The 12,401-nt window shown below is 49.3% G+C and overlaps 1 protein-coding gene across 1 annotated transcript in view; it reads left to right on the top strand.

Annotated features, from left to right (window-relative positions):
• LOC132406129 (claudin-1-like) overlaps positions 1-12,401 on the top strand; it is a 170,799-nt gene that overhangs the window by 102,251 nt on the left and 56,147 nt on the right. The window contains exon 3 of the mRNA XM_059991374.1: positions 12,197-12,281. Coding sequence (XP_059847357.1) covers positions 12,197-12,281 — 85 coding nt within the window. The remainder of the gene's footprint in view (positions 1-12,196; positions 12,282-12,401) is intronic.

The raw sequence follows: 12,401 nt of genomic DNA, 5'->3' as shown, positions 1-12,401 counted from the left end.
ATTCCTTCTTCTTCAACCCTTTACCTGTTTCCACCTATCGCCTCCCAGCTTCTTCCTTCATCTCTTTTCCCTCATCCATCTGACTTGACCAATCACCTTCTAGCTTGTCCTCCTCCCCTCTCCCTCCACTTCCTTATTCTAGCATGTACCCCTTCCTTTCCACTCCTGAAGAAGGGTCTCAGACTGAATATTTGACTGTTTATTGCTCTCCATAGCTGTTGCCTAACCGGCTGAATTCCTCCAGCATTTTGCGCGTGTTGCTCTGGATTTCCAGTATCTGCAGAATCTCTTGTGGTTAAAGTTCTGAATCTGCCTGTGTGATCACTGGCACCATGAGGCAGAGATCGCTGGCTGCTCACACTGGGGAGGGTGGGTGACAGAGATTTGGGTAAAATACTGAACCTGGTGAGTGAATGGTTTGCCAGAAGGTGGTATCCATGGCAACAGGCAAACCTCTGGAGGACCAAGGAGTTGACATCTGGTCATAGGTGCCCATGAACTTCCACCTTAACCAGCCACTCCAACATCCACTTCCTCAGTCAGAACAGCCCCTCCCTTGCCTCCTAAAACAGCCCTGAGATCAACTTCAAGAAATTAACTTTATTTGTCAAATGTATATCAAAATATTAGGGTGACAGGGTGGAGATGTGTCTCTACCAGAGGAGGTGTGAGGAGGTGGGTGGAGATGTGTCTCTCCTAGAGGAGATGTGAGGTGATGGGTGGAGATGTGTCTCTCCTAGAGGAGATGTGAGGTGGTGGGTGGAGATGTGTCTCTACCAGAGGAGATGTGAGGTGATGGGTGGAGATGTGTCTCTCCTAGAGGAGATGTGAGGTGGTGGGTGGAGATGTGTCTCTACCAGAGGAGATGTGAGGTGGTGGGTGGAGATGTGTCTCTACCAGCGGAGGTGGGTGGAGATGTGTCTCTACCAGAGGAGATGTGAGGTGATGGGTGGATATGTGTCTCTACCAGAGGAGGTGTGAGGTGCTGGGTGGAGATGTGTCTCTACCAGAGTAGGTGTGAGGAGGTGGGTGGAGATGTGTCTCTACCAGAGGAGGTGTGAGGTGCTGGGTGGAGATGTGTCTGTACTAGAGGAGATGTGAGGTGGTGAGTGGAGATGTTTCTCTACCAGAGGAGGTGTGAGGTGGTGGGTGGAGATGTGTCTCTACCAGAGGAGATGTGAGGTGGTGGGTGGAGATGTGTCACTACCAGAGGAGGTGTGAGGTGGTGGGTGGAGATGTGTCTCTACCAGAGGAGATGTGAGGTGGTGGGTGGAGATGTGTCTCTACCAGAGTAGGTGTGAGGAGGTGGGTGGAGATGTGTCTCTACCAGAGGAGATGTGAGGTGATGGGTGGAGATGTGTCTCTCCTAGAGGAGGTGTGAGGTGGTGGGTGGAGATGTGTCTCTACCAGAGGAGATGTGAGGTGGTGGGTGGAGATGTGTCTCTACCAGAGTAGGTGTGAGGAGGTGGGTGGAGATGTGTCTCTACCAGAGGAGATGTGAGGTGATGGGTGGATATGTGTCTCTACCAGAGGAGGTGTGAGGTGCTGGGTGGAGATGTGTCTCTACCAGAGTAGGTGTGAGGAGGTGGGTGGAGATGTGTCTCTACCAGAGGAGGTGTGAGGTGCTGGGTGGAGATGTGTCTGTACTAGAGGAGATGTGAGGTGGTGAGTGGAGATGTTTCTCTACCAGAGGAGGTGTGAGGTGGTGGGTGGAGATGTGTCTCTACCAGAGGAGATGTGAGGTGGTGGGTGGATATGTGTCTCTACCAGAGGAGGTGTGAGGTGCTGGGTGGAGATGTGTCTCTACCAGAGTAGGTGTGAGGAGGTGGGTGGAGATGTGTCTCTACCAGAGGAGGTGTGAGGTGCTGGGTGGAGATGTGTCTGTACTAGAGGAGATGTGAGGTGGTGAGTGGAGATGTTTCTCTACCAGAGGAGGTGTGAGGTGGTGGGTGGAGATGTGTCTCTACCAGAGGAGATGTGAGGTGGTGGGTGGAGATGTGTCACTACCAGAGGAGGTGTGAGGTGGTGGGTGGAGATGTGTCTCTACCAGAGGAGATGTGAGGTGGTGGGTGGAGATGTGTCTCTACCAGAGTAGGTGTGAGGAGGTGGGTGGAGATGTGTCTCTACCAGAGGAGGTGTGAGGTGGTGGGTGGAGATGTTTCTCTACCAGAGGAGGTGTGAGGTGCTGGGTGGAGATGTGTCTCTACCAGAGGAAGTGTGAGGAGGTGGGTGGAGATGTATCTCTACCAGAGGAGGTGTGAGGTGGTGGATGGTGATGTGTCTCACCTGAGGAGGTGTGAGGTGATGGGTGGAGATCTGTCTCTACCAGAGGAGATGTGAGGTGATGGGTGGAGATGTGACTGTCCCAGAGGAGGTGTGAGGTGGTGGGTGGAGATGTGTCTCACCAGAGGAGGTGTGAGGTGGTGAGTGGAGATGTGTCTCTACCAGAGGACGTGTGAGGTGGTGGATGGAGATGTGTCTCTACCAGAGGAGATGTGAGGTGGTGAATGGAGATGTGTCTCTACCAGAGGACGTGTGAGGTGGTGGATGGAGATGTGTCTCTACCAGAGGAGATGTGAGGTGGTGAGTGGAGATGTTTCTCTACCAGAGGAGGTGTGAGGTGGTGGGTGGAGTTGTGTCTCTACCAGAGGAGGTGTGAGGTGGTGAGTGGAGATGTGTCTCTACCAGAGGACGTGTGAGGTGGTGGATGGAGATGTGTCTCTACCAGAGGAGGTGTGAGGTGGTGGGTGGAGATGTGTCTCTACCAGATGAGGTGTGAGGTGGTGGGTGGAGATGTGTCTCTACCAGAAGAGGTGTGAGGTGGTGGATGGTGATGTGTCTCTACCAGAGGAGGTGTGAGGTGGTGGGTGGAGATGTTTCTCTACCAGAGGAGGTGTGAGGTGATGGGTGGAGATTTGTCTCTACCAGAGGAGGTGTGAGGTGGTGGGTGGAGATGTGTCTCTACCAGAGGAGGTGTGAGGTGCTGGGTGGAGATGTGTCTCTACCAGAGGAGGTGTGAGGTGGTGGGTGGAGATGTGTCTCTACCAGAGGAGGTGTGAGGTTATGGGTGGAGATGCGTCTGTACTAGAGGAGATGTGAGGTGGTGGGTGGAGATGTGTCTCTACCAGAGGAAGTGTGAGGAGGTGGGTGGAGATGTATCTCTACCAGAGGAGGTGTGAGGTGGTGGATGGTGATGTGTCTCACCTGAGGAGGTGTGAGGTGATGGGTGGAGATCTGTCTCTACCAGAGGAGATGTGAGGTGATGGGTGGAGATGTGACTGTCCCAGAGGAGGTGTGAGGTGGTGGGTGGAGATGTGTCTCACCAGAGGAGGTGTGAGGTGGTGAGTGGAGATGTGTCTCTACCAGAGGACGTGTGAGGTGGTGGATGGAGATGTGTCTCTACCAGAGGAGATGTGAGGTGGTGAATGGAGATGTGTCTCTACCAGAGGACGTGTGAGGTGATGGATGGAGATGTGTCTCTACCAGAGGAGATGTGAGGTGGTGGGTGGAGATGTTTCTCTACCAGAGGAGGTGTGAGGTGGTGGGTGGAGATGTGTCTCTACCAGAGGAGGTGTGAGGTGGTGAGTGGAGATGTTTCTCTACCAGAGGAGGTGTGAGGTGGTGGGTGGAGTTGTGTCTCTACCAGAGGAGGTGTGAGGTGGTGAGTGGAGATGTGTCTCTACCAGAGGAGGTGTGAGGTGGTGGGTGGAGATGTGTCTCACCAGAGGAGGTGGGAGGTGATGGGTGGAGATGTGTCTGTCCCAGAGGAGGTGTGAGGTGGTGGGTGGAGATGTGTCTCTACCAGAGGAGGTGTGAGGTGGTGGGTGGAGATGTGAATCTACCAGAGGAGATGTGAGGTGGTGGGTGGAGATGTGTCTCTACCAGAGGAGGTGTGAGGTGGTGAGTGGAGATGTGTCTCTACCAGAGGAGATGTGAGGGTGTGGGTGGAGATGTGTCTCTACCAGAGGAGATGTGAGGTGGTGGGTGGAGATGTTTCTCCCAGAGGAGGTGTGAGGTGGTGATTGGAGATGTGTCTCTACCAGAGGAGATGTGAGGGGGTGGGTGGAGATGTGTCTCTACCAGAGGAGGTGTGAGGTGCTGGGTGGAGATGTGTCTGTACTAGAGGAGATGTGAGGTGGTGAGTGGAGATGTTTCTCTACCAGAGGAGGTGTGAGGTGGTGGGTGGAGATGTGTCTCTACCAGAGGAGATGTGAGGTGGTGGGTGGAGATGTGTCACTACCAGAGGAGGTGTGAGGTGGTGGGTGGAGATGTGTCTCTACCAGAGGAGGTGTGAGGTGGTGGGTGGAGATGTGTCTCTACCAGAGGAGGTGTGAGGTTATGGGTGGAGATGCGTCTGTCCCAGAGGAGGTGTGAGGTGATGGGTGGAGATGTGTCTGTACTAGAGGAGATGTGAGGTGGTGGATGGAGATGTGTCTCCACCAGAGGAGATGTGAGGTGGTGGTTGTTCTCCCAGAGGAGGGTGTGAAGTGGTGGGTGGAGATGTGTCTCACCAGAGATGTAAGATAGTGAATAGAGATACCTCTCTACCAAAGGAGGAGTAAAGTGCTCCTTCCCTCCATTTGCCTGCAGATCACCCTTGGGCAAGGTGTAGCATCTCCTTACTCCCCTGGTCAGGGTCATGTGAAGCCATGGGAGCAAGTGGTGGTTGTCACAAGCCCTGGTTTTGTGACCACTACCGCCAGGCAGACAAACTCTGAAGAGTGTTGAGAATGGCTGGGCTCACCCATCTTGTAAAGACACTGCCCAGACGAAGACAATGGCAAACCATTTCCTCAGAAACGTGTGCCAAGAGCAATCATGGTCATGGAAAATCGCCCATGTTGTACGACACAGCACATAACAAGAGAACAAATATTAAAACATGCAGTCAAGTGTGTTGTTTGTGTCAATAATGAGCAGAGGAGAGGATGTGCTGGGGCAGCCCAAAAGTGTCGCCACATGTTCCCACGTCAATGTAACATGACCACATCTGACATCCCCCCTGTGTCTTCCTGCAGTCACCTTAAAATTATGACTTCTTGTATTAAAGTGAATACAGGAACATTGCAGCCATTCCAAACAAACCATCCCTGGGACCTCCTGTCCCTCCACTGACATCAGTATTCCATGATGGTTTGCTTAACCTGGCAATAGACCTCAATTTCAGATTAATTTTAACTTGTCCTATGTACATCAAAACATCGAAACAAGTGTAGAAATGTGTTGTTTGCATCCAAGGATGTGCTGGGACATTCCCGAGTGTCTGCACTCTTCCAGCACCAACACAACATGCCCGCAACTCACTCACTTCAACCGGTACATCTTTGTGCTGTGGGAAGGCCCCAGAAGCCCAGCAATCACGGGGAGAACATATAAGCTCCTTACACATAGTTTTGGGACATTAACCCCGCCGCTAACAGTACACTACCTTGGGGATTTATCCACCTTCAAGTCTGCCAAAGCCTCCATTGCCTGAAAATAATTTCACTCTTCACATTCCCCCGATGTGGAATGCGCGCAGGAAGTAGTTATACAACCCATGCCGCTGTGCACAGATCGACTCTGATCAGACCCACCCTTTCCCTGGCCACCTGCTCTAGTTTAATAGGATTGCCAGGCTGGAGTCCATGCCGGTTCAGACTGGCCCAGTTTGGGTTGGGAGGCAAGGTCAGGATGGGGTCTGCCTGCTGACTGTGGTCGGCAGGCTATGTTGGCGCCAGAATGTTGGCTGACACTTGTGGGCTGCCCCCAATGGTTAGAATTCAATTGAATTGACGTTACTTACATCCTTCATATGCATGAGGAGTAAAAATCTTTATGTTAAGTCTCCATCTAAACGTGCTAGTGCAATCATAGTAATTTGTAATAAATAGTATGTACAACAGGACAGTCAATATAACATAGAAATACAGTTGTATCAGCGTGAATTAATCAGTCTGATGGCCTGGTGGAAGAAGCTGTCCCGGAGCCTGTTTCCTGGCTTTTATGCTGTGGTACCATTTCCCAGATGGTAGCAGCTGGAATAGTTTATGATTGGGGTGACTCGGGTCCCCAATGATCCTCCGGACCCATTTAAAACACCTGTCCTTGTAAATGTCCTGAATAGTGGGAATTTCACAACTGCAGATGCGCTGGGCCACTCTGCAGAGCCCTGTGATTGAGGGAGGTACAGTTCCCATACCAGGCAGTGATGTAGCCAGTCAGGATGCCCCTGTAGAAAGAGACCGTAAGGCAATAGATACAGGAGCAGGAGTAGGCCATTCAGCCCATTCAGTCTGCTGCACCATTCCAGTCATCCCCACTCCGCTGCTTTCACCCCGTACACTTTGATGCCCTGGCTAATCAAGAATCTATCTATCTCTGCCTTAAATACACTCAATGATTTGGCCTCGTGGCAACAAATTCCACAGACTCACCACCCTCTGACTAAAGTAATTTCTGTGCATCTCTGTTCTGAATGGACGTCCTTCAATCCTGAAGTCGTGTCCTCTTGCCTTATAATCCCCTACCATGGGAAATAACTTTGCCATATCTAATCTGTTCAGGCCTTTTCTACGAGATCCCTCCTCATTCTCCTGAACTCCAGGGAATACAACCAAAGAGCTGCCAGACATTCCTCATACAGTAACCGTTTCATTCCTGGAATCATTTTCATGAATCTTCTATGAACCGTCTCCATTGTCAATAAATCCTTTCTAAAGTAAGGAGCCTAAACCTGTGCACAATTCTCCAAATGTGGTCTCACGAGTGCCTTATAGAGCCTCAACATCACATCCCTGCTCTTATATTCTATCCCTCTGGAAATGAATGCCAACATTGCATTCGCCTTCTTCACCACTGACTCAACCTGGAAGTTAACCTTTAGGCCATCTTGCACAAGGATTCCAATTCCCTTTGCACCTCTGCATTTTGAATTCTCTCCCCATCTAAATAATAGTCTGCTCATTTATTTCTACTGCATCTCCTTTGTCTACCCTGCTTGTAATTTCCTCAAAGAATTGCATTAGGTTAGTCAGGCAGGATTTTCCTCCAGAAAACCGTGCTGGCTTTGGCCTATCTTGTCATGTGCCTCCAGGTACTCTGTAATCTCATCCTTAATGATCAATTCCAACAACTTCTCCAGCAGGGATGTCAGGCTAACAGGTCTATAGTTTCCTTCCTGCTGCCTCCCACCCTTCTTAAATAACGGAGTAACATTTGCAATTTTCCAGTCATCCAATACAATGCCAGAATCCATCAATTCCTGGAAGATCATCGTTAATGCCTCCGCAATCTCTCCAGCTACTTCCTTCAGAATCCGAGGGTGCATTCCATCAGGTCCAGGAGATTTATCCACCCTCAGATCATTCAGCTTCCTGAGCACCTTCTCAGTCGTAATTTTCACTGCACAAACCTCACTTCCCTGACACTCTTGAAAGTCCGGTATACTGCAGATGTCTTCCACTGTTCCTCTGCCATCTCTGTACCTCTCATTAAAATATCTCCAGTGTAATTTTGTATTGGTCCTGTATCTACCCTCGACTCTCTTTTTCCCTTTATATACTTAAAAAAGATTTTAGTATTTTCTTTGATATTAAGAGGACAGAAGATTATCTGTATTTATCTGTCACATGTACATAGAAACATAGAAAACCTACAGCACAATACAGGCCCTTCAGCCCACAAAGTTGTGCTGAACATATCCCTACCTTAGAAATTACTACACATACCCATAGCTCTATTTTACTAAGCATGTACCTATCCAAAAGTCTCTTGAAAGACCCTATCGTATCCGCCTCCACCACCATTGCCGGCTGCCCATTCCATGCACTCACCACTCTCTGAGTAAAAAACTTACCCCTGACATCTCCTCTGTACCTGCTCCCCAGCACATTAAACGTGTCCTCTTGTGGCAACCATTTCAGCCCTGGGAAAATGCCTCTGATTATCCACACGATTAATGCTTCTCATCATCTTATACACCTCTATCAGGTCACCTCTCATCCTCCATCACTCCAAGGAGAAAAGGCCAAGTTCACTCGACCTATTCTCATAATGCATGCTCCCCAATCCAGGCAACATCCTTGTAGATCTCCTCTGCCCCCTTTCTATGGCTTCCACATCCTTCCTGTAGTGAGGCAACCAGAACTGAGCACAATACTCCAAGTGGGGTCTGACCAGGGTCCTATATTTTTTAGGCATCCATTAGTCTCATGAAACCATGGATTTGCGCCTTGGAAGTTTTCCAGGGCGCAGGCCTGGGGAGGGTTGTATGGGAGACCGGCAGTTGCCAAAGCTGCAGGCCTTCCCCTCTCCACACCACCGATGTTGTCCAAGGGAAGGGCACGAGGACCCAAGCAGCTTGGCACCAGTGTCGTCGCAGAGCAATGTGTTGTTAAGAGCCTTGCTCAAGGACACAACGCGATGCCTCAGCTGAACCAGTGACCTTCAGATCACTAGACCGATGCCTTATCCGGTAGGCCACGCGGCAACACAGGGTCCTGTATAGTTGCAACATTACCTCTCAGCTCGTCAATTCAATTCCACGATTGATGAAGGCCAATACACTGTGTGCCTTCTGAGCCACAGGGTCAACCTGTGCAGCTGCTTTGAGCATCCTATGGACTCAGACCCCAAGATCCCTCTGATCCTTCACACTACCAAGAGTCTTACCATTAATACTATATTCCACCATCATATTTGACCTACCAAAGTGAACCACCTCAGACTTATCTGGGTTGAACTCCATCTGTCACTTCTCAGCCCAGTTTTGCATCCTATCAATGTCCCACTGTAACCTCTGACAGCCTTCCACACTATCCACAACACCCCCAACCTTTGTGTCAACAGCAAACTTATTAACCCATCCCTCCACTTCCTTATCCAGGTCATTTATAAAAATCACTAAGAGTAAGGGTCCCAGAACAGATCCCTGAGGCACTCCACTGGTCACCAGCCTCCATGCAGAATATGACCCGTCTACAACCACTCTTTGCCTTCTGTGGGCAAGCCAGTTCTGGATCCACAAAGCAATGTCCCCTTGGATTCCATGCCTCCTTACTTTCTCAATAAGCCTTGCATGGGGTACCTTATCAAATGCCTTGCTGAAATCCATATACACTACATCTACTGCTCTTCCTTCATCAATGTGTTTAGTCACATCCTCAAAAAATTCAATCAGGTAAGACAGGTCCCGCCCTTGACAAAGCCATACTGACTCTTCCTAATCGTAGTTTGTCTCTCCAAATGTTCATAAATCCTGCCTCTCAGGATCTTCTCCATCAACTTACCAACCACTGAAGTACAACTCACTGGTCTATAATTTCCTGGGCTATCTCTACTCCCTTTCTTGAATAAGGGAACAACTTCCGCAACCCTCCAATCCTCCAGAACCCCTCCGGTCCCCATTGATGATGCAAAGATCATTGCCAAAGGCTCAGCAATCTCCTCCCTCACCTCCCACAGTAGCCCGGCATACATCACATCTGGTCCCGGCGACTTATCCAACTTGATGCTTTCCAAAAGCTCCAGCACATGATCTTTCTTAATATCTACAGGCTCAAGCTTTTCAGTCTGCTGCAAGTCATCACTACAATCACCAAGATGCTTTTCCATAGTGAATACTGAAGTAAAGTATTCATTAAGTATCTGTATATATTTCCTCTGGTTCCATACACAATCTCCCACCGTCACACTTGATAGGTCCTATTCTTTCACGTCTTATCCTCTTGTTCTTCACATATTTGTAGAATCCCTTGGTGTTTTCCTTAATCCTGCCCGCCAAGGCCTTCTCATGGCCCCTTCTGGGTCTCCTAATTTCTTTCTGAAGCTCCTTCCTGTTAGCCTTATAACCTTCTAGATCTCTAACATTACCTAGCTCTCTGAACCTTTGGTAAGCTTTTCTTCTTGACTAGAATTATTACAGCCTTTGTATACCAAGATTCCTGTACCCTACCGTAACTTCCCTGTCTCATTGGAACGTACCTATGCAGAACTCCACACAAATATCCCCTGAACATTTGCCACATTTTTCTGTACTTTTCCCTGAGACTATCTGTTTCCAATTTAAACTTTCATTTTCCTGCCTGATAGCCTCATAATTCCCCTTACTCCAATTAAACACTTTTCTAACTTGTCTGTTCCTATCCCTCTCCAATGCTATGGTAAAGGAGGTAGAATTGTGATCACTATCTCCAACATGCTCTCCCACTGAGAGACCTGACACCTGACCAGATTCATTTCCCAATACCAGATCAAGTACAGCCTCTCCTCTTGTAGACTTATCTACAAATCTTCCTCAACACACCTAACAAACTCCACCCCATCTAACCCCCCTGCTCTAGGGAGATGCCAATTGATAATTGGGAAATTAAAATCTCTCATCACGACAACTCTTAATATTACACCTTTCCAGGATCTGTTTCCCTATCTGCTCCTCTATGTCTTGTTACTATAAAAAACACTCAGTAAAGTTATTGAGATTTACAAATATGTTGCCTGGATCAGGGAGCATGCATTATGAGAATAGGTCAAGTGAACTCGGCCTTTTCTCCTTGGAGTGAAGGAGGATGAGAGGTGACCTGATAGAGTTGTACAAGATGCTGAGAGGCATTGATCGTGTGGATAGTCAGAGGCATTTTTCCAGGGCTGAAATGGTTGCCACAAGAGGACACAGGTTTAAGGTGCTGGGGAGTAGGTACAGAGGAGATGTCAGGGGAAAGTTCTTTACTCAGAGTGGTAAGTGTGTGGAATGGGCTGCTGGCAACAGTGGTGGAGGTGGATATGATAGGGTCTTTTAAGAGACTTTTGGATAGGTATATGGAGCTTAGAAAATAGGGGGCTATGGGGAAGTCTAGTAATTTCTAAGGTAAGGACATGTTTGGCACAACTTTGTGGGCCGAAGGGCCTGTATTGCGCTGTAGGTTTTCTATGTTGCTATTTTTCTGAGTTTCCTGTTCCTAACCTCCACCCACAGAGACTCCGTAGACCATCCCTCCATGGCGTCCACCTTTTCTGCAGCCGTGACACTAACTCTGATCAACAGTGCCATGCCCCCACCTCTTTTGCCTCCCTCCCTGTCCTTTCTGAAACATCTAAAACCCTGCACTTGAAGTAACCATTCCTGTCCCTGAGCCATCCAAGTCTCTGTAATGGACACCACATCATATCTCCAAGTACTGATCACGCTCTAAGTTCATCCGCTTTGCTCACAACACTCCTTGCGTTAGAATAGACACATCTCAAGCCTTCAGTCTGAGCACATCCCTTCTCTATCACCCGCCTATCCTCCCTCTCACACTGTCTCCAAGCTTTCTCTATTTGTGAGCCAACAGTCCCTTCCACTGTCTCTTCAGTTCGGTTCCCACCTCCAACAATTCTAGTTTAAACTCTCCCGAGTAGCCTCAGCAAACCTCCCTGCCAGGATATTGGTCCCCCTGGGATTCAAGTGCAACCCGTCCTTTTTGTACAGGTCACTCCTGCCCCAAAAGAGGTCCCAATGATCCAGAAATCTGAATCCCTGCCCCCTGCTCCAATCCCTCAACCACACATTTGTCCTCCACCTCATCCTATTCCTATACTCACTGTCATCGAAACGTACAGTGAAATGCATGGTTTGCCTCAACGACCAACACAAAACAAGGATGTGCTGGGGCAGCTCACAAGTGCTGGCATGCTTCTGAGGGTAACACAGCTTACCCGTAACTCACCACCCCTCACCTGTATGTCCCTGGAATGTGGGAGGAAACCAGAGCAACCAGAGCAAACTCACACTCTCACTGGGTAATAGCCCTTTCCCCCAGGCTGTGAGACTAATGAATACCCTGCCACCACCGAGGTCTCGTCACTAGGGCAGTGAACTGGGTAATAGCCCCTTCCCCCAGGCTGTGAGACAAATGAATACCCTGCCACCACCGAGGTCTCGTCACCAGGACAGTGAACTGGGTAATAGCCCCTTCCCCCAGGCTGTGAGACTAATGAATACCCTGCCACCACCGAGGTCTTGTCACGAGGAAAACGAGCTGGCTACAGTTCACTTGCCCTGCAGGCTGCATGATTTTAGTTTGTGGTAATCCGTTGTGTGTGATCCGTTCTGTGAGTGCATTGTGGTCCGAGGAACGTTGTTTAGTTTGGTTGTAGTCAGATGACCAAAAACTTGAACTTGGATTTGCCTGCTTTGAAGATGCAGAAAACCTAACGCTCCTCTCCCATCTCGCAGGTCTCCTCGCACTGATTGCCACAGCGTGGTACGGGAACAACATTGTGCGGGAATTCTACGACCCCAGAGCCCCGGTCAACAGCCGGTAAGCTTTGCGTGCAATAGGAACAAAGCCTTCAATCTTCTGCCACGCAATTGGGCAATGTTCTCACGGCAACAGTTTTGATTTGGTTTAAATGGGGTGTTTCTGAATCTGATGCAGCAC

Source organism: Hypanus sabinus, chromosome 2, assembly GCF_030144855.1.
Source record: "Hypanus sabinus isolate sHypSab1 chromosome 2, sHypSab1.hap1, whole genome shotgun sequence".
In the NCBI taxonomy this organism is placed as follows: Eukaryota; Metazoa; Chordata; class Chondrichthyes; order Myliobatiformes; family Dasyatidae; genus Hypanus; species Hypanus sabinus.
The sequence above is the reverse complement of the archived record's forward strand: the minus strand, read 5'-3'. Positions and strand labels throughout refer to the sequence as shown.